This window comes from Magnolia sinica, chromosome 1 (genome assembly GCF_029962835.1).
Source record: "Magnolia sinica isolate HGM2019 chromosome 1, MsV1, whole genome shotgun sequence".
Lineage (NCBI taxonomy): Eukaryota > Viridiplantae > Streptophyta > Magnoliopsida > Magnoliales > Magnoliaceae > Magnolia > Magnolia sinica.
This window is the reverse complement of record NC_080573.1, coordinates 4,032,789-4,058,639: the sequence shown is the minus strand read 5'-3', so window position 1 is coordinate 4,058,639 and position 25,851 is coordinate 4,032,789. Positions and strand designations below refer to the sequence as shown.

Below are 25,851 nucleotides of genomic sequence, written 5' to 3'. Positions count from 1 at the left end.
ATGTGGCCTATTGTATAAACGGTTTGGATCGGTTAGAGATGGTCTTAAATCAAAAGAATTAAGTCTCGATGTTTCTAGATGATATGCATCGTGTCGTGTCCTTTGCGTTTTCCGTCCTGGGAAGCTGGGATAATCAGATGGATAGAGCGATCGCTGCACATTCATCCTATTTATCCAATCGGAACCGTCCAAGTAGTGGGTCTCGTGGTGGATTGAAATATTCATGGCTACTTTTTAAATTTTCCAATACATGCAATCACCACCGTTTAAGCACGTTCAGAAACATAAATGTATAACAGTAGACGATGTAACAAGAAGGGCAAGAAAATTGTATTTAGGACTGTCCAATAGGAATGAAGTTAGAATATTAGTCCATCCATGATAGGGAAGACTCGATGGACGGTTCGGATTTTTACATTCTCCTGCCACGTGTACTGCAGAGGGCTATACCATGTTCTGGTGCTAAGGGCTCGACCGCATCATTTTATTTTCCCCTTCATTTCAACGAATCGAGACCCGATGAGCGGTGTACGGAGACTCGCGCTTGGAGAATTGAAGGGTTGATTCATGGTTCACGTGCCGTTGTCTCACGCGTGTGAAGGATCTAAGCCGCATGAAGACCACTGACTCCATGAGAACACGTCCAGGACGGAAAATAATGATGGTTCACTAATCGGGCATTTCAATGGGCCCGCTTCTCCACGGTCTTTTGGCCTGGCTACTCGGGTTGGGAGGGCTGTGCTTGGATACTAGGCCCGACGATCCGCCCAGACCTAAATTTAAACCCTTTTTTTTTTTTTTTTATAATGGGCCGGGTCTGGTCTCTGTTTAAGAGCTCAACAGTCCTCCAGAGCCCGACATAGCCTGGCCCGTTTGAGGTTTGAAGGTTATCTTTGCCATTTCTGATGATGATGGTCACACCTAATGAACAGCCCAGATTCGGCATCCACTTGATTAGTACACAGCGGACCCACTTGATTAGTAAACAAAGTGGAGCCCACCATGATTTATTTCTTTTATCCACGCCGTCCATCCGTTTTTCCATATCATTTTATTAACTGATCCCAAAATTGAAGCTTATATAAATTTCAATTGGATCACACCACCGGAAATAGTGTGAATTGAACGCCTAATATTGAAAACTTCCTGGGCCACAGAAGTTTTGGATTAAGCTGATATTTGTTGTTTCTCTTCATCCATGTATTTGTGACCTTATGAACGGGTTGGATGATAAATAAACATCATCGTGTGCCCTAGAAATGTTTCAATGGTGGATATCATTATACCCAATTTTTCTTGTGGTGTAGTCCACTTGATATATGTATTTGCTTCAATTTTGGAAGCATATACTAAAATACTCTAATGAAACGGATGGAGGGCGTGGATAAGGCACATACATCACGTGTGGGCCCCACAGAGTTTAAGCGTACCGAGTTACTCAGTACGCAATCCGCTTTCGGGCCAACTGATATTCCACGTAGGCCCGTCTCTCTCTCTCTCCCCCCGAAGTCGGCGAAGTTCCTTTTCTTTCTTTTCAATCTTTCGGCGGCACAGAGAAAGAAAAAGACTGAGAGCAAGTGCTTAGGGCAAAGAACATTCTCTCTCTTAAAACCCTTCATTTCTTCCTTTGTTCCTTTCATTTCTACCCTTTCTTCTCCATTTTTTCTCCTAAACTCTCTCTCAAACCCCAATGGATTTGCTCCGATCAAACTTATCTCGAGTTCGAATTCCAGAGCCCACCAACAGAATCTACAAGCAAGAATGCTGTATCTCTTTCGAAACCCCGGTAAAATCCCATTCGTCCGTCCATCCATCCACCCTCCTCCTTCCTTCCATGGCATCGATTTTCTAGTTTCTTGTATTGATGGCTTCATGGCAATTTTCAGAAATCCGAAGGGGGTTTATACGTCGACATGAGCTCGTTTCTTGCTTTCGGAAAGGACTACGTGGGATGGAATTACGAGAAGACCGGAAACCCTGTTTATTTGCATATCAAGCAGAAGCAGAAGCCGGTTTCTGAGGATCGACCGCTCAAGAAACCGACTCTTTTGGCCATAGGTGAATAAATATGTTTATTTATTTTTAAATATCTGATCATGTTCTTTTATGTTGCTGTTTGGATGCGCAGTTGAATTGAGTTGCGAACATGAGGGAATGACAAGAATTGATGACGTTTCTTGGTATTCATAATTGTGCTTTTTCCCCCCTTCAGCTTAGTCTCATTGTTACATTGAGATTGGAAACACCACCTTTAGGTACTCCGAATATGTCAACGGATGCATTGCGAAACTAATTCAGGCCAGTGATAAATGCGTCTGTTACATGTTTGATGTTTTTTCAGTCATCTTCATACAGTACAGTTTTATAATTTCTATAGTTGGTTTATTAGAATCATACTATAGTCCATTTACTGTGTATATGTGTGGATGTTCGCATGTGCATATGATTTGAGTAATGGGTTTTCTAATTCTATAAGCTGGGGCATAAATTTCAATATATGCCAGAATTTTAAAGAAATCATTCAGCACAGGTTATTTGGTTCTGCATGCATTCTTTTTTTTTTTTGGGAAATGGCACATAGCTGTTCAGATGTCGACTGGGTTGAGTACAACCCATCCACCTTGAACAGTGGGAACACCCAAATGAGGAACTTAGGTGCTGTTCGAGTCTTAACCCAAATCACTGTTGTGTTTGATACCTGTGGTGATATGGATGTATATCCATTCTGTGCCCAGATTGGGCTGATGTTTTTTCTGGATTGGCTTCTAGAAGGGGTGATTTCCACCTATAAATCACCATCAGGATAGCTTTTGGTCCGACTAGGTTTGAGTTTATGTGGGTTGACATCCATCCATATTTGGTCTCTAGACTCTCTACCATGCAAGGGTGATGGGAGTCCTTCGATCCAACTGGGAGTGCTGCTCATCATTTGTCTTTGATGCTCCAGAGTCTAAAGCTGAAGTTGAAAGCATGGAATATAGAAGTGTTTGTGGAGAAATCTCCGATTTGGTGAAAGTAGAAGAGTAGTCCTTCGATCCACTATCCCCTCAATTTCCAAGTCGATAGAATTTTGTAGAATATATGAAGTAAACCCTTTCCATCCGAAAGTCCAGTCGCGAACAAATAAAGAGGCTCAACCTGCAAGCCACTTGGGTGGAAAAAGTTCGGAGAAAGATAACAGGAGGGGGGTCTCTTCCCGAGGGAAAGCTACAGTGGGCCCATTCATCGAAGATGGATTCCATCGATAGGTTCAATTAACTCAATTGTGGCCACGAGTCCAGGGCATGCTTCCAACAGGGTACTATGATAACATTCTATCTTATGTGGACATTTCATGAAAGTGGCAAAACAAACCCACAGAAACAATTCATAGTTTCACGGTCCAAAACATGACAATCAGCCTAGCATGTGGAAATTGTAAATTTGCACACCAAAATTCACATTCGCAAGTAACATTAATAAGTACACTAGTAAACATGATTAAGAGCTATCTACAGTTTTAAGATAACATCACGAAGCATATATAGAAGCAATTATCGAACTAAAATTCCGGGAAAAGCTTGAAGGGATAGATCTTCACCTTTTAGGGTTAGGGTTTCTGGAGTATGGGTGCTCCAACGTACTAGAATTTGGGGAAAACCTAATAATTACTGTCAGTTTCAACTTAATTACATTAACCCTGAATTGCTTCTTAATTCAAACCTCAAACAACCCCAAATTCAGGGATTGACTCACCTCGCTTTACGTGCTGACCCAAATCAATGACTCAGCCCTCACTCGGGACAATCTGACACCACCACCTAGCATTGGGGCTTTCGAATTTGGCTACGATGCCCTGGATGCTTGCTAGAGCCCCCAAACCTAACATGCATGGCACAGTACAGTTAGAACTCTGAGATTCGAGCAAGCGAGGAGGATTCCTCACCTGATGATCCTTAAATTTTGGAAAAAAACAAGGAAGGTACACATGCAAGGCCTAAAGGATCATTTACCTAACAGAGACAGGATTTGCTGGCTCATGTACGAAGAGCTATTGACGGGAATGTCACGAAATGGGTCCACCTTGCAGAGATTGGCTTAAGGCAGTGGGGGTTAGGGCCAATCTCACACTCTCTCCCAATCTCTCTCTCTCTCTCTCTCTCTCTCTCTCTCTTGCTCTCTCTCTCTCTCTCTCTCTCTCTCTCTCAGGCTAGGAAATGAGTTTCTGAGAGAAGAAATCAAAATAAAGGGGATTTTATAGTCCTAGGCTTGAGGTTGGTTGATTTGCTGGTGAAAGATTTTGTGACTTAATGCACACTGTCGATCAGACTGGCGGCTTATGTCGGTTGAACTGGCAGCTTATGTCGGTTGAACTGGCAGCTTATGTCGGTCGGACTGACAGGAATCGACGGATAGGTCGGTTGGACCGACTGAACATTGTTTTTCTTCTTTCTGGCTTGCACAGGTCGGTTAGACCGATAGGGCTGTTGGTTGGGCCGACAGAACATTAATTTGACTTATAATGAGGCCCAACCAAGTCCAGGGGTTCTAGGGTTGTTTTGCTAGCGTTTTACGGATGGTCCCAAACGTTGAATGTTCCACTTGGGGAGTTATTTCGTAGGGTTCGACTGCTCAATCGCGCGAAACCTAGCAGTTTGGGTTCTTAGCACTTAGGGCTCATTGGTACACCCTAAGGTTTCCAAGTTAAGAGACACATGAGTGCACGTGCGGCGCATATTCGGGTAATGCACGAGGACATCCAATACCCGAGTATTGGAGGGCTAGGGTGTACAAACCCACTCCAGTTTCAAGGGGATTCTCTCTGTCATGTTGCATGCTTGCCAGTCCAGTATTAATCACTGATCAAGAAATTTTCAAGGGGTGTTGCTTTAAGGGACACTAATTTTGCAGAAGCTGCTGCCCTCCTATAAGATTGTAAGATTACGGTTGATGTTTCTTTGGGGCCCGGTCATCATTGAAGGTGATTCGAGTAATGCCAAGGGAAAGTCTTATTCGTGGAGATTTGCAGATATTATTGATGAAGTGTGTGATTTATGCAGTGGTTAGGACCATTGGAGAGGCGAACTCGGGTGCCAACTATTTAGCGAAGGCTGCTGCATGTAGAAACAATTCTTTAGTTAGGGATGGGTAATTGTGTTGGATTATGTCTATTGTAAATTTGTAATTTTGGGTGCACCTTCTTGCTGTGTTTTTTCTTTTATTTATTTAGCCGTCGTTCCCTCTTTGCAGGGCTTCTGTTTTATCTTTTTTCCTGTTAATAAAACTCCTTTCGTATCTATGAAAAAAGTGATTTGAGTTCCCACGTTGCATTGGTGACTTGTTTCTATTTACATATATGGACTTTGTATGTACTTGGGTCATGATGATGTTCAAGGTACTCTGACTCACATGCACTTGTATTCGCGAATACTTCGTAAATCTAACAGCCTTGCTTTGCTGGGAATTTGTTTAATTTTTGGGATGATTTTTTGTAGAAGGATAACCCACATGTGCCATGCTCTTCCACTAGAGAACAGTATTGTGTAATGGGCATCTTGTAAGACCTAGTGACACCCATCTCCATTTGCTGTTAAGATTTGCATATTTGATCACATGATAGCTCTAGACTCGTAGGGGTCGCAATGGGCCAGGTTTGGCCGGGCCAGGCACTATAAGGTACTGGCCCAGCACTATAAGGCACAAATCTTGAGCCCGGATGGGCCTAACACTGCAGGCCAAAGCACGACCTCTGAACACATTCATGATGTCAGGCTGGGCCAAGCTGGGCTAAAATGACCTAAGTCCAAGCCTGGTCCTAGAAGTAATTAGGTTATAAATGCTGGTCCAATCCCCTGCCCACATGCCAAGCTAATAGGTCCAAGCTTGGTTCAAAGCTGTCCGGGCTTGCCAGGCTGGCCAGGCAGGCAGGCTGCCACTGCTATAGACTTGCATCTTGCTCTTAATTCATAACCTGAAACATTATTTTTAAGCATGGGTGATTCACGTTTTATTATGATGACCTCTAGCAGTTAAATAAATTTATATGGCTAACTTGGATTCAATATCCATCTGTTTGTCAGTGAATTTAACATATATTTAGTGATTTATTAAATGAGAGGACATTCTTCTACAGCAACTTGGTATGATTTTGCAGGTGTGGATGGAGGATTTGTTGACAACCACGAACCTGAATACGAAGAAACACACAGTATCGTAATATTGCCTGACTACGTATCTCTACTGTTTCCATCGGTTGAGTTGCCTGAAAAGGTAGTTAATAGCTATTTTGCTCCCTTGGAGGCATGCTATTTTGGTTGCAGCTATTGAATATGTATTTTGTTATTATATTTAAAAATTTCAGGTCAGGTTGGCAGTTGATAAGGTTTTAATGGCTGAGGGTGCTGAACGCAAAGAGCAAGTAGCATCTTGGATGGCTGATAAGAAAAAAGTTAGTGCATATGCTGAGAATTTGTTACAGATTGACAATGGTGTTGTTGTGCCTCCATCTGGGTGGAAATGTTGCAAATGTGACAAGGTTGATAATCTCTGGCTTAATCTTACTGATGGAATGATCTTTTGTGGGAGGAGAAACTGGGATGGTAGTGGTGGCAACAATCATGCCATTGAACACTATAAAGAGACTAACTACCCTCTTGCTGTAAAGCTTGGAACAATTACAGCTGATCTGGAAGGGGCAGGTAATGTCTTCTTGCATACTTTTACCACTGAAAATCTCTTCCGTCTACTGTTTATGCTGGGATTTAATTGCTGTAGCCATCTGCACATTAAAATGCAGTACCTTTTTATTGTGTGATTATGAGTTGCTCGTGGTTCTGACAACAAACTCATCTCATTGTCCTTCTTGATTGTTATTTAAGACGAAATAGTCTTTCCTTTATTTGATCTACTTTCCTATTTGTTTTTCTCACAAAACTAGCTTTAGAAGTCATTTCTTTTGGTATAGAAATGATCCCACTGGAACTGTTATTTAATTAACATTCTCATCTAGCCCCCTGCTTTTGAAGTGTACATTTTTTTTTTAATTTAAATTATTAATTTTTATTTCTTTTTGGTATAGAAGGCTTTTGAAGTGCACTATTACTTCAGGAAAATTGATGGTTTGATTTTTTTTTTTTCTTTTCTTTATCTATGTATTGAAAACCTATTGTGGCAGCTCAGACGTTTTCTCCTATCCGGAGGATGAAAGTGTTGAGGATCCATTATTAGCTCAACACCTGGCATTTTTTGGCATCGATTTTTCATCTTTGAAAAAGGTCAGTTATCGCTTTCAACTCACACGCTTACAGTCTAAAGGGTACTATCTTTTATGTTTAAGCATTTAGGAATTTGCTATATCCACATTTGGTAAGTTTTTATGTCATTAGAGATTGATGGTGATTGAACAAGTCTACATCTCTACTATTGCTGGTCATTAAACCTAAAACCACTGGTAACTTTTTGTGCGGTTGTGCTGTAAATAGTATTAGGATATTAAAAACGAACATCTAGACATCATTGCTTCTGTGTGTGTGTGTGTGGTATGTGTTGCTTGGCGGTTGGCGCATGGTTCTGCATGTGTGTGGGAGGGTGGTTCATGTGTTTGTGTGGTGCGTACAACACACGTGTGATTGTTTCCAAGTTTTGGATAATGAGCACGTGTTATTGTTTTGGTATGCAGCATATGGTCCAGCAAAGTAAAAATTCAGAATAAAATTGTTTATCTATGCAAACGCACAAGCCTTTAAAAAAAAAAAAAGTATGCACATGCAGCCTTTAAAAGAAAAGGCTCACACACATCATGTTCCTAAAAAATGCTTGCAAAAATTAAGTAACGTCTGGCAAACTTAGTTCTTTTTTAATTAAGATTATGTATAGTATACAGCTATGAGAAATTATGCACATGTGAAACATGATATGCCTCTAATATGGATATGCAAATCCAATTGAAGTGTCCATATAATCCTACACACACACACACTAGTCATGTTACTTGGAGTTAACTAGTTGGAAGCTTTTGGTGTTAGGGATTTTACTACACTTAGCTATGTATTTGACACTTCTTGAATCTTTTCTATCGACAGGCCAACTCTTTTTATTCTCATAGCTTATGGTATTGTTTGATATGATTTGTATCATCTGATTCATTTGGGTATTTTGTTCAAATTAAGTTAACCTGCCAATCTCAAACCTTCCCTTGTTTGAAGGTATATGCATTGGTTTTGGGTAGCTAGTACATCCATTGTGTCATCTCATTTTTTTTTTTCTTTTTTGGAAGGCAACAATAGTTTTATTAGAAAGAGAAGGAAATGACCCCTCCTTCCCCAATAATAATAAAAGAAAAGGGATGAATCCTCAACTCGCGGGATAGCTTAAGGCTCATGGCTCAATGGACCCCCATGCAAACAACCTACTTTTACCTAGCAAGATTGCTAAAGGTTCTGTTACGCTCGTTCCGCAACAACCATAATTATGCAGGTGTAGAAATTGACCATAATCATCTTCTTCTATTGCCGATGATACCACGTTAGCAAAAAGTCAACAACATTACCCAATCAATTCCGAGCAGGCAGCAAACCTCCACTACTGTTCCATGTAAAGTTAGTGTATGAAAAGGTGGTCCATTCTTCATTGCAAAGGCATAGAATTTGGACATTCTCACGTGATTTATGATAAGGACCTTGACCTTGTACCTCCCAACAAGCCACCCAAAGATGCTCACCCGAGGTTGGTGCCATTTCTGAAGAACAGGAATCCCCAGATACCATTACATAAATGACTTGGCAGAGAAGATCCCCCCTTTCCAGTTTCCAATGCTACTCATCCCTTCACCCAATGTTTTAAATATCGACGATATAGGCTGATATATCCCACGATATATCTTGTATCCCACCTGTGTGATACGAAACGCACAGGTAGTGCCAATATGTCCCACATGTTCGATCTGGTGAGCATTTTCAAGTTCTGATCCCTTTTTTCTTGTTGAAATAATGTAAAATCAGTGTCGAATGGTTATAAATCTATTGATTCTTCATGTTTTGCATGAAAAATCATGGAGTTGGAGCTTTGATTTCGATATCCATTGGTTCTTCGTGTTCTCCATCCATGTTTTTTTTTTCGAAAATTTCCTTCAACCAGTTATCAATTGAGACTAACTTCGAAGTATTTACGAGTATTTGATGAAACAATCATCACGTGCACTCTGATTTCAAAATTCGAGTGTAGGTTGTCTGATTTAGGGAAAATTGGAGAAACTTTGAAATTTCCCCAATTTCTTCCAAATTGCTTGCAATGTTGCACTCCAAACATGAAATCAAGCATGTATGAGGGCTGATCTACTGATTTGTTTAGTCCTTATCAATTTTTGGAAAATAAAAATTATTTTTAAATTAAAAATTAATTAAAAAAATTATTAAAATATTTTATTTTGAAATTTTCCTTCAACTAGTTGTCAATAGAGACTAATTTCAAAGTATGTAGGAGTGTTTGATGAAATGATCGTCACATACACTCTAAATGTTATGCATTCAATTTGAATATAGTTGCATTAGTTTAGTTAGACAATGCATAGCTTAGGACCCTATAGAAAGGAAACCTATTATATGCACTTCTTTTTTTGAGATGTTATGTGCACTTCTTTTTTAACAATCCCTGAAGTTTCATTGAAAAATTCAACCATTTTCCTAATGTTTCCCCATATTTCTAAAAAAGTGTGATAAATAACCCGATACAAACGATATATCCCATGCGATAACCGATACGTATCTATATCCCAAGGATGCAATATGTAACGCGATAGCGATATTTTAAACATTGCCTTCACCTGCAATGGGCAGCAACCATTGAAGCGTTCCATGGGACTTGTGTATTCCACAAATTCTTCATATCATTCGAGGCCTTCCTGAATAGAGTTGACAAAACTATCTGATCTCCATTCTGCCGAAAGCCTGCAATACTGTTGTTTCCTTTTCATAGATCATCTAGTACAACCTATGAAAAGTGTCCCATAATGCTGACTCATTACAGCATGTCTCCCAAAAATGAGTACACGTTCGCCTCCAATTTCCCCAGTAACTGCCTCGAGGACTCACCTACCACTCAGGTTACCTCTTCGTTAAGGCAGAAGCCTTGTAAATTGATGGAGCCTGTGTGACCACCCACCTGTTCCGGTCCCTTGATATCCCATATCTGATACGAGTTCATAGCCATATGTTGTAGCATTAATAATTGTTTTTGATGCAAACCTGAAAGGGAAAGCAAATAAATTAATAAGAAAAGAAAGAGATTGTGGGAAAATACCCAACAATCCTCTAGCTGAATGCTAGAGATTACAAATGCAAGACTGATCTCAACGGTCCTCTAGTCTTGAACTAGAGACCACTCCCCCTCCCTTCAATAGCTACCGTAGAGAAAATAAGAAAATTTCTTAAAGAGAATATTAATCAGCTTGTCTTATTCCATAGGCCATAGGCCCTATTTATAATCAAACCTTTTAATCTGTAATAAAGGCCATAGAATCTAAAAATCTGCGAAAATAGGAAAGCACTTAGATAACAAGGCATTCTAATTAAGAAAATGCCTAAAATAAGAAGATACTTAGATTAGAAAAATATTTAAAATTATCCTTGCCTAAAATAAAGATACGAAAGAAAGAACAAATTTCCTAATATAGAGATTTGAAAGAAATGGGAAGTGGTGATGGGCTAAAAAAGGAAGGTGGTCCTTTTCTTGTACACACATGTGGAGCTTGTACATGTGAGATGTGGGACGATTGCATCAGCTTTGGTTGTGGATGACATGTACACATACTGATATGTGAAATCCTTCTTAACAGTTATTATATTTTATTTGCTTTTTTCTGGGAACGGAAATTTTAACATGCATATGGTTCCTTCACTGGAATTTTGGTTGTGAATGCTGAGGAACACCTATGGAAAGCTATAGTGACTAGTGAGTGGAAGTTAGTGATAATTTGATTGACTTCTATATAGATATTTCTGTGAGGTAATGAATGCTTAGTACTTATAACTGTAAACATGTTCCCGAATCCCAATTACTGTGCCAATACTGTGTTAGTGTTTCCTGGTGCTTGTGAGTCAGATCATCATTCCAAAATGAACCCTTCTTATTTTCAGACTGAAATGACAACTGCTGAAAGGGAGCTTGACCAGAATACCAATTTTGATTGGAATCGCATACAAGAAAGTGGAAAGGTAGTTGAGCCACTATTTGGACCAGGCTATACAGGACTTGTCAATCTCGGGAACAGGTAATTATTCCCTGGAGGATGCTTCACCTCATTCTGAAGATTTTGATGATTATGTTGTTTAATTCTCAGGTTGTTATTGTTCATTTATTTTCTCCAGCTGTTATATGGCCTCAACCATGCAAGTAGCGTTCTCAACACGATCTTTCTGCTCACGGTTAGTATTGCCAGTCTATGCTGTTTTTGGATTATTTTACTTGATATGCCTTCATTCAGTTGATCTTTTATTTCTTACTTAAATTTTTTAACCCTTCGGTGATACCATTTCAGATATTATGTGAACCAGAGCTTGAAAACAGCATTTGTAACTGCCCCTTCTGATCCAACTGTAGACTTGAATACCCAGTTGTAAGTAATTGATGCACCGTAAAGGCTTTATATCTTTTCTTGGTTTGTTATGGTTTGAAGGTTTACCTGGCAATCACAAAATATGAATGTTTCTTGTACATGAAAAATATATGCTTATTTTATAGTTTCTTCTTTCGTGAAGAATGCATCAGATGCAGTTCTGATTCTGAAAGCCCTCTAGGATTATTTTTGAAGCTAAAAGAGTCATATATGATGATGATTCCTTACATTATTCAACATGGATTTTGAGATATATCACTGAATTACCAAGAAAGTGTTTCTTTTTGGTGTCTGATTTATTATAAGCTGGAACAGTATGGAAGAGTAGGAACCTAGATCATGTTAGATGCATTAAGTGTGATGACCGAAGGGTGCTGGTCAAGGACAATAAGATCAATGAAAGGTGAAGGAGCTATTTTCAGAACTTGTTAAATGACAATCACTTTGCGAGCATACAAATAGATGGAATCATAAAATTTAAATGATGTGGGGGTCCGTAGATTATGATATCTAAAGTGAAAGAAGCTTTGAGAGGATGAAAACAAAAAAAGCCCTTGGAGCATATGTTATACCAATAGAGGTTTGGAAGTTACAAGATTGTGAGATAAAAAAAAATGCTCAATGAATGGAGGAAAAGTACCGCAGTACCCATCTATAAGAATAAAGGAGTCATATGAAGTTGCACTAATTATCATAGGATTAAACTTATGAGCCATACGATGAAACTTTGGAAAAGAGTGATTAAGCAAAGACTAAGGTATGAGATGAATCTATCAGAAAATCAGTTTGGTTTCATGTAGGGAGGTTTACTATTGAAGCCATTTTCTTACTTAGACAATTGATGGAGAAATATAGGGAGAGGAGGAAGGATCTCCACATGGTCTTTATTGACTTAGAGAAAGCTTATGATACGGTCCCTAGAGAGTGGATTTGGTGGGTGTTGGGAAAGAAAGGAGTTTCAATAGAATATATTGACATGACTAAGGACATGTGCGAGGAAGCAGTAACAAATGTGAGGACCACTAGTGGAGAGACAATTGAGTTCCCAATAGCTGCCGGCTTGATCCAAGGGTCAGCATTTAACCTGTATATTTTTGCATTGGTTATGGACAAAGTTAATGAGGCATTTGCAAGAACAGATCCCATGCTGTATGCTATTTGCAAATGACATAGTTTTGATTGACAAGACGAGGGAGGGCATAAACATAAAGCTTGATTATGGAAGGGTGCTGTAGAATTTAAAGGATTTAAAATTAGTTGGACTAAAACAAAGTATATGGAGTGCAATTTTAGTATCAATAGGAGTGGGAATGAAGAATTAGTTAAGTTTGTTGATCAAGAAGTTCCCAAAATGACCACTTTCGATATCTTGGGTTGATAATTCATTAGAGTGGAGAAATTGAGTAGTTGGCATTAAGCATGTGGAAGAAATAGAGATGTGCCTCTTGAGTTTTATGTGATCATCGTGTACCAATCAAACCTAGGTATTCAATAACGGTAACAATGGCCAAATCAGCTGTTACTACCCTTGTAACGACTGTTACGACACACACACACACATCTCTAGACATACACATATATGTTTATGTATAGATGTATAGAATGTTGGGCAGTTAAGGAACAACATGTTCATAGGATGAGTTCTGTCGAAATGAGGATGTTGAGATGGATGAGTGGCAAGACGAGGAAGGAGGGAATTAGAAATGAATTCATTCAAGGAAATTTAGGAGTAGCATGAATAGGTAATAGGACGAGGGAAAGTGGAGTTAGATGGTTTGGTCATGTGCAATGGAGACCAAGGATTGTGCCAGTTAGGAGTGAGTTGGTGCAAACTGAAGTCTCTAAAAGGAAGGATAGAATTAGCAAAGAATGCATTTGAGGGAATTTAGGAGTAGTACCAATGGGTAATAAGATGGGGGTTAGAAGTGAGTTGTTACCAGTGTTCGAAATATCGGTATCGCACAATGTATCGCACCCTTGGGATACAGATACGTATCGGTTATCGCACGGGATATATCGTTTGTATCGCGTAGTTTATCACACTTTTTGGGAAACATGGGGAAACATTAGGAAAATGGTTGAATTTTTTAATGAAACTTTGGGGATTGTTAAAAAGGCCCTTAATACACACTTTTAAATCATAATATCTCAAAAAAAAGATGCACATAATAAATTTCCTTTGTATAGGTTCCTAAGTTATGCGATGTTTAATTGAACTAATACAACTATTTTTAAATTGAATGGTGTAGATATTGCTCTAATATGATCTAATATGATCTCTAAAAATAGATGAACAGTGTAAATATAATAAATACATCACTTTGGGCCCATGTAACTTTGATCTCCTTTGAACCGTTCGTGCAACTGGAGCTCGAGGAGCATCAACGCTCGTCTTTGCACGTCACGGACGCGGATTGCGTCCAACCCCTGCTCGTCTCTAGCCCCGAACGGGCAGTTCTGTGGGTTGGGCCCACCTTGAATGTATGTGATCTATCCACACCGTCTATTTGTTTTTCCATCTAATTTAAGGGGTTGAGCCAAAAATTGAATCATATCCAAAGATCAAGTAGACCATACCACAGGAAACAGCAGGGATAATGATATCCACCGTTGAAACCTTGCTAGGCCCAACAATGATGTTTATTTGTCATACCTATTCATAAGATCGTACAGACATGGATGAAGGGAAAAAATAAATATAAACTTGATCCAACATTTATGTGGCCCCCAAGAAATTTTCAACGGTAGACGTTCAATTCAACTGTTTCCTATGGTGTGGTCCATTTGAACATTGTATATGTTTCATTTTTGGGTTGAAGCTCTAGAATTATCTATTAAAATAGATGGACGGAGCAGATAAAATACATAAATCATGGTGGATCCCACAGAGTTTACTCAGTAAGCTAAGCGTAGTGAGTTACTCCGCTTCGCTACTGACAGGACGAGTAGCGAGATTCGCTATGGGCCCACTATGAGTAAACTCAGTTGGGCCCACCGTGAATTTATGTGGTTTATCCACACCGTCCATCCATTTTTACAGATAATTTTAGGGGTTGATCCCAAAATTGAAGTAAATACAAAGCTCAAGTGGACCATTACATAGGAAACAGTGTGGAATAATGATTCCACCGTTGAAACCTTCCCAGTGTCTAAAGTAATTTTTATTTGTCATCCAACCTGTTCCTAAGATCACAAAGACATGGATGAAGAGAAACCACAAACTTCAGCTTGATCCAAAACTTCTTTGGCCTCCAAAAAATTTTTAATGGTAAAGGTTCAATCAAACTGTTTCCTGTGGTGTGGTCCGCTTGAGATTTTAATTTGCTTCGTTTTTTGGGATCAAGCCCTAAAATTATCTTTTAACATGGATTAACGGAGTGGATAAAATAAATAAATAATAGCGGACCCCACACAGTTTACTCAGTACCCTAAGGGTACTGAGTTACTTAGTACGCAATCCGCTTCCCTCGGTACGCAGTCCACTTCTAGTGCGGATTACTGAAGTCACGTCACCAAGTTACATGGGTCCCACCATGATGTATTTTTTCTATCCACACCGTCCATCCATTTGAACAGATCATTTTAGGGCATGAACCAAAAAATGAGTCAGATCCAGAGCTCGAGTGGACCCCACCACAGAAAACAATGGAGAGAGTGACGTTCACCATTAAAAATTTATTGAGGGCCACAAGAGATGGATGGTTAAGATGATATTTGCGTTTTCCATTATTCCATATCTTTTTGGACTTATCAACAGATTAGATCACAAATAAACATTATGATGGGCCCTCAAGAATGCTATGAGTTTCAATGGTGGGCGTCACTCTCTCCACTTTTTTCTGTGGCGGGGTCCACTAAAGATTTATATCTACATCATTGTTTGTGTCATGCCCTAAAAAATTATTTCCAAATTAATGAATGGTGTGGATATGACACACACATTACCGTTGGACCCACAGAACACGGACACCACTTTATATGATTGTACAGTGAGTAACTCAGTACGCTTAGCGTACTGTGTAAACTCATGTGAGGTCCACCACGATTTATGTATTTTATCCGCTCCGTCCATACATTTTAACAGATAATTTCAGGGCTTTAGCCCAAAAATAAACCATATACAATGTTTAAATGGGCCACACCTTACAAAACAGTTGAATTGAACATCCACCGTTGAAATACCATTTTTGGCCACAGAAGTATTAAATTTAGATGACTGATAAACATCACTGCAGGGCCCATATGATCTTATTAAATTCGTATTTTCCTTTCATCCACATCCATATGATCTTATTAAGGGTTTGGATGACTGATAAACATCACTGCGGGGGCCAGAAAGGTTTCAACGGTGGAAATCAGTGTCACCACTATTTCCTGTGGTATGATCCACTTCTCGTTCTAATTTTTGGGATCAACCCCTTAATTTAGATGGGAAAACAGATGGACGGCGTGGATAGACCACATACATTAAAGGTGGGCCCCAACTGAGTTTACCGAGTACGATAGGAGCGTGCTCAGTAAACCACACCCGTGCCGATCCCCATTTCACCCCTCCCGCCCCATCTTCTTCATTTTCCCTCTCTGTCACGAGCGCTCTCCCTCTCCTTCACGCAGCGAGGTTCTCTCTCTCTCTCTCTCTCTCTCTCTCTCTCTCTCTCTCTCTCTCTCTCTTTTCTAATTCAAAATTTTTGATTTTCCACAAACCACGGCATCTGGGTGGGTAAATAGCGAGAAAAATTCGAAGAAAGAGGGATACAGATACTTACCAGTCGAATGGCCCACCTCCAATCACCGCTACAGCCTACGGCTACAGGTACTCTCTCTCTCTCTCTCTCTCTCTCTCTCTCTCTCTCTTCTAATTCAAAATTTTTTGATTTTCCGCAACCCACGGCATCGGGGTGGGTTGTATCGGCGATATCGACGATGTATCGCATGATGTCGACGATATATCGCACGATATCGACGATAATATCGTACGATATCTGAAGTTTTGGATTTTTGGTATCTTCCGGGTGTTATCGGCGGAGTTTCGCCTTGCACTGGTGCGATACCGATAATATCGGCCGATAGTATCGATATTTCGAACACTGGTTGTTACAAGTTGAAGGCTCTAAAAGGGCAAGGGAAATGACGTGGGTGGAGGTAGTAAGAAAAGACTTGACGACCTGTTGTCTAACTGAAGTTGTGGCCCTTGATTGAGTGGAATGGCGGGAGGGGATTCATGTAACTGACCCAATTAGTTGGGATAAGGCTTAGATGATGATAATGATTTGTGAAACAGGAAACCACCGATAAAAAACAAAGAAAAAGAAATACCTAAGAGAGGAGACCCATTTTTGGGACAAAGATGCAATCACGTAAAGTTTTATTTATTATTATTATTATTATTTATTATAGGAGAATGCAAATTCTGTTGACAAGAAAAGCAGATATAAATTAAATGAATTATTTCCCATGGGAAAAGAAGGGGTGAATGCCCCCCAGCTAATAAATTGTCTATCTTGTTTGCCTCCCTTCCTACATGGGTAAATGTTTTGTTTGGCCTTGAAGCAAAGAGATGAATTTCATTAAAAACATGTGTGAGCTCCCACAGCAAACGATATGCAATGTCTTTAACTAAGCTAGTACCTTTCTCATGATCCTCTATACCTTACACAAGCTAGAGAAATATTCTGGGAATGGTTGCATGTAACATTGGATGCCAAAATGGAATGAGGCTCAACCAATGGGCATTTTGTGGAGGCAGATTGGCGTGTCTTGCAAAATGTTAATGGTGCTAAATAACCCATGGTTTTGTAAAACTAGCCCCTAACCTAGAAACTAGATCAGGAATCTTATTGCGAAAAGTCTCCACAGTTTGCAATCTTTGTTGTATGCAAGTCATCATTATTTTATTGCGATTTTTTTTTTTTTTTTTTTTTTTTTTTTTTAAAATTTTTAATTTTAAATTTTCTGAGATGTGCCAGGTCCATCTAGTCTGTTCATGGTGCATGGGTATTAGGCAGACAAGTAATAATTTGACAGTATTTGGTTCCATATCATTTGTACACATTCTTGATGTGCTTTGTTTTGTAATAGGACAAAACTGGGGCATGGTTTGCTTTCTGGTAAATACTCAGTTCCGGCTCAAGAGGTATAGAAATTCAAATTTTTTTTTTTTTGGCGTGTCATGTTTCTGTTTTTCCGTCAGGAGGATGACATTTTCTATACTGTCAACCAGACAGATGAGATGGGAAATTCTGCAAACTCAACTCCAAGTGCTGTAAGTTCTCTTGGTAAACCTTTTATCCTTTTGCTGAGCCTACTAATGTCCTGATGCCATCATAAGAAAAAATGTCAGATGGTCAGTCTATCTGCAAAGTTATGCATGATAATTGTGCCAACATACTAAGGGAATAGATGCAATGAGGATCTTCATGGCACATGTGCCAATGTGAAACACGTGTGTGATCCAGGCCATTCATCAGGCAGTGCTCATCATAAATGTGCTCTGGCCCCAAAATCAGGCCAGTCTTCTTGTCAGCAGGCAACACGTATATTGAACATAGATTGATTGTGCCACATCCGTTACCGCTCTGAAGAGGAAGGTTTGGCACTGTTTTTCCTTAGCTTCTAACTTTTTTTTTCTTTGTTTTTTGTGGCCCACTTGATGGGTATACTGGCCCATGACTCTGAACATCGATATAGGCAGAGGCAGAGCCGAAAACCTATATGACATTCCCTTGCGTATCGGTATCAACCTTGTATCGGAAAATAATTTTTTTTTGAGCAAAAAAATTATGGAAAAAGTCAGGAAAAAAAAAGAGGTATCCAATGTCATAAATTTATATGATGTATTAATATTGTTAGTATGATTATTTTCATGATGTATAAAGCAAAACGCCTAATATAAAAACCATAATCATTAAACAAACAAAAAATTGAAAAATTGCCCAAGGATGGCAAAAAATGGCCTGAAAATATACACATAATTAAAATTAGTATATAGACATAGATCTATGTTTAGAAAACATATATCTACCTAATCTATCATTCCACTAAATGAATTTTAGAAAAAAAAGTAAAAAGTTGCCTAAAAAAGGCTGAAAATGGCCTGAAAGTACACAAATTTTTTTTTTTTTTTTTTGTGGAAAGATCGCGGGACTTGCATTAAAACGAAACAGGAATACAGAAAAGGAAAACGAGAAAAAAGAGAAACACAGAAAAAAGAAAAGCAAAAGGAGAAGAGAGAGTCTGCTGAGGGAGCAGACTTGACTAAACTCCAATAAACAAAAGATCGTAGCCCTTTAGAGAATCAAGTTGGCCAGCCCATTTTAAGATACGATGCTTCACCGTAGCAGAAACTGATTGAATAGAGTTAAAAGAATCCCTGAAACATCTCCCATTTCTTTCTTCCCAAACAGACCACCAGACTACTAGAATAGCCATTCTCCATAACCGAGATCTTTGCTTGCCTAAATTAACCCCATGCCAAGCCTACACATAATTGAAATCCAGGACATAGATGGTATATCTATGTTCAAGAAACATAGATTTACTTAGATATATTATTCCCTTGAAATAATTTTGGAAAAAATTTTAAAAATTGCAGAAGATTGCCCAAAAATGGCTGAAAGTGACCTGAGAAACACGTAATTGAAATCCAACACAGATGGTAGATCTATGTTAAAAAATATAGATCCACCTAGATGTAGCACTCCCCTCCAATTTTTTTAATTTTAATTTTTATTTTAAATATGTCAGGAAATGTTCAAAAAATGGTTGAACATGGCCCAAAATAACATTTGCAATTAAAATTCAGTAGTGAATGCTTAATCTATGTTAAAAGGAAACATAGATTTATCTGGATTTATCATTCCTTATTTTAGAGATTTCAGAAAATGCCCCAAAGTGTGGCTTGAAAATATAAAACAATGTTGTAAAAAATTAATTTAAGCAATGCATGTGTAGATCTATAGTAGTAACATTGTCTTCATGTGATGTGGGGGCATCTTGGTGCGACTCCAAGGATGCATTGTATCTCCACACTGGGGGTGGGGTGGCCCATGAGGTGGGGCATATGAGATACAGGATGGCTACTAGGTGAGACTCATTGTGGGACCATGCGATTCGGAGACCCATGCGATGCAGGGGATGCCCACGGGAAGGATTCGTATGGGTTTGCCTGGGAGGGCTAGAATATAGTGATAAATCGGTACTCCCCTAACAACTCTGGAGCTATTGGTTAGTTGGCCGGTTGTCCGCTATCAAAGTGATATTAGAGTGGGAGCCCAGGAATTGAGTCTCCTCACCGGTGTGGGTGGATGATGCGGGGGCATCTTGGTGCGACTCTAAGGATGCACCGTATCTCTACACTAGGGGTGGGGCGGCCCATGAGGTGGCGCGTGTGATATGCAGGATGGTCATGAGGTGGGACCCATTGTGGGACTGTGCGATTTGGGGACCTATTCGACACGGGGAGGACTCGTGTGGGTTTGCCTGGGAGAGCTAGAATATGGGGATAAATCAATACTCTCCTAACAATACTAGAGCTTTTGGTGTGTTGGCCGGTTGCCTGCTATTATCATGCATTATTACAAGAATTATTTGAAAAAAGTTAAAAAAAGTAAGAAAATTGCTATAATTTCAAAAAAACCAATGAAAATCGAAAAACAAAAAAAATTCAAATATCCCCAAACTGAATACAAATCAATTATGACTTGATTGATTTGGGGTTGTCATGTTGATTCGACATGATTACAAAAATATTAAACAAAAAAGTAGCTTTTTGCCCCCTTTTCTTTATTTTTCCCAAATCAGCCACTGGGCATTCTTTTCTTTGCTTCGAGCCCAAATTCCTTATTTTGATCTTTCAAACAAGCATAGATGTGGTAGGGAATTTGCATAGAAGAATTACTAAGAAAATATCAAAAGGAGAAGGAAAATAGAGGAAACATGTGAAAAACATGATTGGCATATGACATCTATACTTGATCTGCCTGTATCATGTGCAAATCCGAACAATTATGGAAGGAATATGGCAACTATAGGAAATAAAGGATTCATCATTCACCACCAATTTATGCACACACCATTTGTTCGACTTGTTGATGTACCATATGGTGTGGTGGGAACTTTGGTGGGAGTACATTTAGTAATCAAGCACTGTGATGAAGACTAGGGAGGTTCGGGACTGGATGGAAAAAAAATAGAGAGCTAAGTAGTCATTTGTTGTTTGTCTTCTCCCATATCTTGAGGGAATCCACATCAGATGTGAATGCACTTGCTAGATAGCGGTGTCCAGATTCCTTCTCTTGTTGTTACATCAGATGTGAATGCACTTGCTAGATAGCGGTGTCCAGATTCCTTCTCTTGTTGTTACTCTCTGTGTGTGTGTGTGTGTGTGTGTGTGTGTGTGTGTGTGTGTGTTCATTTCTCTTAGTGAAAGTTTTAATCTTATTGATAAAAAAGAATGAGCTTGGAAGGACATGGTAGACCTACTTTCCACCCATATATGTAACAATTGTAATTATTAGAATTTGTTATCATCTTACTTCTCAGGTGGTCCATAATGCAGTCAATTTCATTTCTTGTTCATTGTGTTCAAACTTTAATTTCCTTCTTGGAGTGAATGCTTGTAACTCCTTTCCTCTTTCAGCAGCAGGAAGGAATAGCCCCTCGTATGTTCAAGGCGGTTATTGCTGCTAGCCATCCTGAGTTTTCTTCTATGAGGCAACAGGTAACCTCCATAGAGTCATAATGATATTTATTGCAAGTTACTTCTCTTTGCTGAATGGAATGTTTCACCAAAAGATTAGCTTTAGGGTTTGTTTTTCCAATTTAATCTTGGCAATTGATTTTAATGCTGAGCTCCTGCTAAAATGTGGGGTTGACAACTGACTTACAAGTCAGTCTAAAGATTGCAAGTGCTTTGTGTGTGTGTGGAATTGAAGCCCAAAATGTGTGGCGGCAGCTGATTTACAAGTGAGTCTACTGGAAGGCACCCATCTCAATTTAAGCCCCCCCCCCCCAAATGAACATTGAAAGGACCTCTTTTCCTTCTGAGAATTGGAGCAGCCTGGGAAAGAATTCCATTGCTTGTATGCCCAGGACGTAAGAGTTGCATTACTGTCACCAAAAGCTACTAATTACATCTGTGCATTGCGTGAGCATGCATGCAGGGATAGCATATTCATTAAGTGCATATAAATTTGTTTGCGTTGTGTGTATATTCAGCAAGATCTAGACCACCAGAATTCACTTATGTTCTTTAATTAGTTGCTTCCCATCAACTTCTAGGACGCCTTGGAGTTCTTTCTACATCTTCTTGATCAAGTTGAACGAGCCAATGCTGGAAAGCCTGAATTGGATCCCTCAAGGAGTTTCAGATTTGGTATTGAAGAGCGTCTTTCGTGCCCTTCTGGAAAAGTTGCTTACAATAAAAGGGTTGACTACATCCTTTCTTTAAGCATTCCATTGCATGAAGCTACTAATAAAGGTAGGTTCCTGCATGTTAGCATCTGGTGTAAGTGAAATCACATAATCCTTGAACTGGGGAGGATATGCATGGTAGGCATTGAGTCTGAATAAGTGAGGTCCAAAATTCTGTGATCCAGACCATTGATCTAATGGGCTCCATCGTGAATAGACCATCCACCAAAACTCTTCCCTATGGGGCATGCCTAACCATTCAATCTACAGCCTGCAAATAGAAGGTTCTGAAAAAAAGACAGCAATGGTCCACATTCATCGAAGACAGGCCAAATACTGGATGACTAGGATCTTCCAATCAGGAGATGTTTGGGACTCTATCAATGGTCAAGGTTGTCAGATCAATAGTCTGGATCACCAATCCATGGGCCCCACTTGTATGAACTCAGGACCAAGGATACTATGTATATGGTCGAGTTAATGATCACATAATACCTCCTGTTTTTAAGCTACCGTGACTGTTTTTTTCTGATAATCTTGTAATTTGAGATTTCAGAACAGCTAGAAGCCTTTCAAAAGTTAAAATCAGAAATGGCTTTGGAGGGAAAGGAAGTGTAAGTAATAGAAGCATTGATTAGACATTGTGTTTCTGTCATTCTCTGTTTGCAATGTCTTGATAAGTAGAGCTTCTGAATTCTAGCAGAGCTTCTGATGAAATCATACGGCCAAGGGTGCCCCTAGAAGCTTGCTTGGCAAGCTTTTCAGCTCCAGAGGAAGTTCATGGTTTTTACAGCAGTGCCTTGAAATCCAAGACTACAGCAATCAAGTAAGCTTGGCGATATTCCTCATCTGTTCTGTCTTTGCACATGCATTTATGTGTCAGAATACTTGTAAGATGGGAATTTGCATAGTTACATCACAGCAATTATTTGCATATCTATGTTCAGTTGTATTTGCATAAGAAAATTTCCTTGTCTATTTATTCTTGTACTTTTATCTCATGGTATTGTGAATGATCTCATGTTCCATAATTTTTTAATGGTCTACTAACAAATTCCTTTGAATTGAACTTCAACTCTACACCAGGGTATCCCAAATCGGTTACGTATCGGCCGTAACGGCCGATACGTAACGGTAACGGTGGGACCCGTTACGCGATACGGGGTCGAAACGGCCGTTACGAAATTCTGTGCTCGTAACGGCCGTTACAGGGCCGTTACGGCCGTTACGGGCCATAACGGCCGTTACGGACCCGTAACGGCTGTTACGAGCCTTTAAAAAAAAAAAAAAAAAAAAACATACTTGTTTTCCTTTATTTTCTTATTCTTCTTCTCTTTCTTCTTCTTCTTCTTCTTCTTCTTCTTCTTCTGCGGCTGCGGCCCTGGCTGCGGCCTTCTTCCTCTTCTTCTTCTTCTTCTTCTTCTCTCTCTCTCTCTCTCTCTCTCTCTCTCTCTCTCAATCTCTTCTTTCCCCCTTTCCCTCTTTTTTTTCTTTTCTCTCTTCTTTCCCTCTTTTTTTCTTTTCGTTTCCCTCTCTCTCCAGTTTTTTTTTTTTTGGTTTGCAGCAGCTAGCTGCTGCCTGATGTAGGTACGTGTCACGCAAAGACGAGCGCTGACACTCCTCGAGCTCCGAGTTGTACGAACGGTTCAAAGGAGATCAAAGTTATATCGCCCCACAGTGATGTATTTATTACATCTACACCGTTCATCTATTTTCAAAGATCATTTTAGATCACAACCTAAAAAATGAATTATATCCAGAGATCATCTGGACCACACTAGAAATAGCAACAGAGATAATGATTTTCAGGTTAATATATTCGTAGTGCGCACGGTAACGTTTATTTTCCATCCAATCGGACTCGAGTGGGCCCCACTATGATGTATATATTTTATCCATATCGTCTATCCATTTTGCCACGTCATTTTAGGTCAGGATTCAAAAAATTAGTAATATCCAAATCTCAGGTGGACCACACCATAGGAAATAGTGGTTATAGAATGCTCACCATTAAAAATTTCTTAAAGTCCACCGTAATGTTTATTTTCAATCTAACTTGTTACTTGGGTCACATTGACGTGGATGAAGGGAATACACACATGTCAGCTTGATCTAAAACTTTTCTAGCCCCCAATAAATTTTTAACGGTGATCGTTTAATTATTGTTGTTTTTTATGGTGCAATCCATCTGAGCTTTGGATGTGCCTCATTTTTGGGCTCATGCCCTAAAATTATTTGGCAAAATGGATGGACGATATGGATATAACACATTCATCATGGGTAAGGCCCAAAAAATTTTGACACGTGTGCTGCACTTTACATCCGAGTCTCTCTTAATTCAAGCCTTAAAAAATTGTACACAAGACATATATTAACTTAAAATTTGACAATTAAATTATGGACTGCAATTGCTAACTCACAATGCCAAAATCAAATTATTTAAATAGTTTTAATTGTTAATTTGTGAACTTTTATTTTTTAAAATAGGGCCTTTTGATTTATTTTGTATTTTATATGATTCACTATCCAATAAATGTCCACCAATTTATAAGTGGGATAATGACAATAAATGACATGAATTTGAGGCTGATTTGGAGAATAGATTGGTCCTCCAAGTCAGCCCCAAATTGGCAACGCCATCTACCTGAATTTAATTTCATTTTTTTAAAGAACTATTGGGTGAAATGATATCAAGTTGTTAAGTATATAAATTACATATTTAAAAAATTAAATATATGAATTTTGTAGTTAAATTCAAGTTACCTGGTTAAAAAATTAATTAGACAGTCCGATACAACTTCTCACCAAAGAGTGGACCGTTACACCACCATAAACATGTTCCAATTTATAAATGAATGCATATTTGGAATGCTTAAAATATTCCGGATTTAATCCATATTTTTTCATATTTTTTTGGCAAAAAAAAAATTGCGCCGTTATGGGCCGTTACGCCCCCGTATCGCCGTTACGCCCCCGTATCCGTATCGGTTTCGGAGGGCACCGTTACGCCAACCAATACCGATACGGGACACCTTGCTCTACACTGTTATCAGACTACATTTTCATATTTTGTCAAATCTTTCCAATTGATGGAAGGCATTTGAGGCAACACATGCATAGCTGTTTCTGCTCTGACCATGGATAAATAATTCATTAACATCATCAATAACAGTAGTAAGGTTACTGAACCAAAAAAATATTAGTAAGATTAGGATATAGCATGTGCAAATGTTGGTTCCAAGCTGGTTCCTGAATTTCAACATCAATAGTTGCAAATCATGCAGAATATGCATCTTTGTGCCTACCAGAGGGTGTTGTGGCATTAAATGAGTTCATCACATGTGTTATCTTCTGTGGTTGATGGTTGGTATTGATGGGTTCAATTGTTGATGCTATAACTTCCAAGTCTAATTGATGCCCACTTTATTTTCCTACAGTTTGCAAATAAATGAGATTTAGAAATAAATGTAGTGTTTCTCATTTAGAAAATTCCAACATCTCCATGTGATAAATATCCTACTAGTGTTCGTCGTTATGAAAATGAGAAGAAAAATTAATCATAATTGTTCATGGGATTTTGTGATTTTTCTACCCCAGGGAAGCTATTTCTTGTTAAGCTTTATGAATGATATTGAACAAAGAGAGCTAGGCCAGAATATACTCCTACATACTGTGTGATCGTGATTTTATATGTTGGTTAGGATATGGCTGTATTGGCCACTGTCGTTGTGCGATGTGGGGGTGATACTGTCCATTAAGGGCAAAAAAAGGGTCATGTTGGCTGATGCAAGTCGATGCGAACTGTATTGGCACCAATGAATACATGACCATTTAAAAAACACAGCCATAAA

The 25,851-nt window shown here is 39.1% G+C and overlaps 1 protein-coding gene across 6 annotated transcripts in view; it reads left to right on the top strand.

The window, feature by feature from the left end:
• The first annotated feature begins 1,498 nt into the window (after nt 1-1,498).
• LOC131237049 (ubiquitin carboxyl-terminal hydrolase 14) overlaps nt 1,499-25,851 on the top strand; it is a 29,333-nt gene continuing 4,980 nt past the window's right edge. Inside the window, exons 1-14 of one of the 6 annotated variants that reach the window (XM_058234692.1) lie at nt 1,499-1,786; nt 1,887-2,058; nt 6,134-6,249; nt 6,341-6,677; nt 7,159-7,253; nt 11,112-11,245; nt 11,343-11,399; nt 11,513-11,590; nt 17,669-17,723; nt 17,781-17,852; nt 21,228-21,308; nt 21,869-22,067; nt 22,557-22,614; nt 22,701-22,826. In XM_058234692.1, coding sequence (XP_058090675.1) covers nt 1,691-1,786; nt 1,887-2,058; nt 6,134-6,249; nt 6,341-6,677; nt 7,159-7,253; nt 11,112-11,245; nt 11,343-11,399; nt 11,513-11,590; nt 17,669-17,723; nt 17,781-17,852; nt 21,228-21,308; nt 21,869-22,067; nt 22,557-22,614; nt 22,701-22,826 — 1,676 coding nt within the window. In that variant the 5' untranslated portion in view covers nt 1,499-1,690. The remainder of the gene's footprint in view (nt 1,787-1,886; nt 2,059-6,133; nt 6,250-6,340; nt 6,678-7,158; nt 7,254-11,111; nt 11,246-11,342; nt 11,400-11,512; nt 11,591-17,668; nt 17,724-17,780; nt 17,853-21,227; nt 21,309-21,868; nt 22,068-22,556; nt 22,615-22,700; nt 22,827-25,851) is intronic. The other 5 variants (XM_058234712.1, XM_058234703.1, XM_058234697.1 and 2 more) reach the window with 5 other exon arrangements.